General features: G+C 65.0%; 1 protein-coding gene across 1 annotated transcript in view; it reads left to right on the forward strand.

The window, feature by feature from the left end:
• Position 1: 1 nt before the first annotated feature.
• AP4B1 (adaptor-related protein complex 4, beta 1 subunit) overlaps positions 2–1,267 on the forward strand; it is a gene marked incomplete at its 5' end in the record, with an annotated part of 8,867 nt that continues 7,601 nt past the window's right edge. The window contains 2 exons of the mRNA XM_014948441.1: positions 2–105; positions 217–441. Of these exons, the coding sequence (XP_014803927.1) occupies positions 2–105; positions 217–441 (329 nt within the window). The remainder of the gene's footprint in view (positions 106–216; positions 442–1,267) is intronic.

A 1,267-nucleotide genomic window follows, 5' to 3' on the forward strand; every position in this document is an offset into this window, starting at 1 on the left:
CCTGGGCGGCGAGGAGGCGGTGCGGGAGCTCCGCCGGGCTCTGTCCAACCCGCACGTGCAGGCGGATCGGTTGCGGTACCGCGCCGCCGTCCTGCGCGTCATCCGGTAGGGCGGGCGGTGAGGAGGGGAGCGGCGGCGGCGGCGGCGGCGGGGGGTCGGTGCGGGGCCGGTGCGGGGCCGGTGCGGGGCGGTCGCTGATGGGTGTCTCCGGCGCAGGCACATGGCGCAGGGCGCGGACGTGTCGGGGCTGTTCCCGGAGATGGTGAAGGCCAGCGCGGCCGCCGACGTGGTGCAGAAGAAGCTGGTGTCGCTGTACGTGCGGGCGCAGGCCCCGCGGCAGCCGCAGCTGGCGCTGCTGGCCGTCAACACCCTGCGCAAGGACTGCAGCCACCCCAGCCCCGCCGTGCGGGGGCTCGCCCTCCGCAGCATGTGCGGGCTCAGGTGAGACGGGGCGGCGGGGGGGTTGGTCGACCGTCGGCTGAACAGGAGCCAGCAGTGTGCCCAGGTGGCCAAGGAGGCCACCAGCATCCTGGCCTGTGTCAGGAACAGCGTGGGGAGTAGGGCCCGAGAGGTGATTGTCCCCCTGTACTCGGCACTGGTGAGGCCCCACCTCGAGTGCTGTGTCCAGTTTTGGGCCCCCTACCATAAAAAAGACATTGAGGGGCTGGAGCGGGTCCAGAGAAGGGCGACAAAGCTGGGGAGGGGTCTGGAGCACAAGTCTCCTGAGGAGAGGCTGAGGGAGCTGGGGGGGTTCAGCCTGGAGAAGAGGAGGCTGAGGGGAGACCTTCTTGCTCTCTACAACTCCCTGAAAGGCGGGTGTAGAGAGGTGGGGGTCGGTCTCTTTTCTCAAGTCACAGGTGACAGGACAAGAGGAAATGGCCTCAAGTTACACCAGGGGAGGTTCAGGCTGGATATTAGGAAAAATTTTTTCACTGAAAGGGTTATCAGCCATTGGACTGGGCTGCCCAGGGAGGTGGTTGAGGCCCCATCCCTGGAGGTGTTCAAAAGACGGGTTGATGTAGTGCTGGGAGGTCTGGTTTAGTGATGAGGTCTGATTTAGTTTGTTGTGTGGGTGTCTATTTTTGTCAGTTAGGTTGACAGTTGGACAAGATGATCTTTAAGGTCCCTTCCAACCTAGAAGATTCTGTGATTCTGTGATTCTGTGACTCGGGGCAGGCGGAGGATGGGGGACGGGGCGGCCGGGAGGGAGCCGGTGCCAGCGGTGGGGATAGCGCTGGTGCCGTCCCTCTGACGCGCCCCCCCCCCC

This window comes from Calidris pugnax, unplaced genomic scaffold (genome assembly GCF_001431845.1).
Source record: "Calidris pugnax isolate Ruff unplaced genomic scaffold, ASM143184v1 scaffold91, whole genome shotgun sequence".
In the NCBI taxonomy this organism is placed as follows: domain Eukaryota; kingdom Metazoa; phylum Chordata; class Aves; order Charadriiformes; family Scolopacidae; genus Calidris; species Calidris pugnax.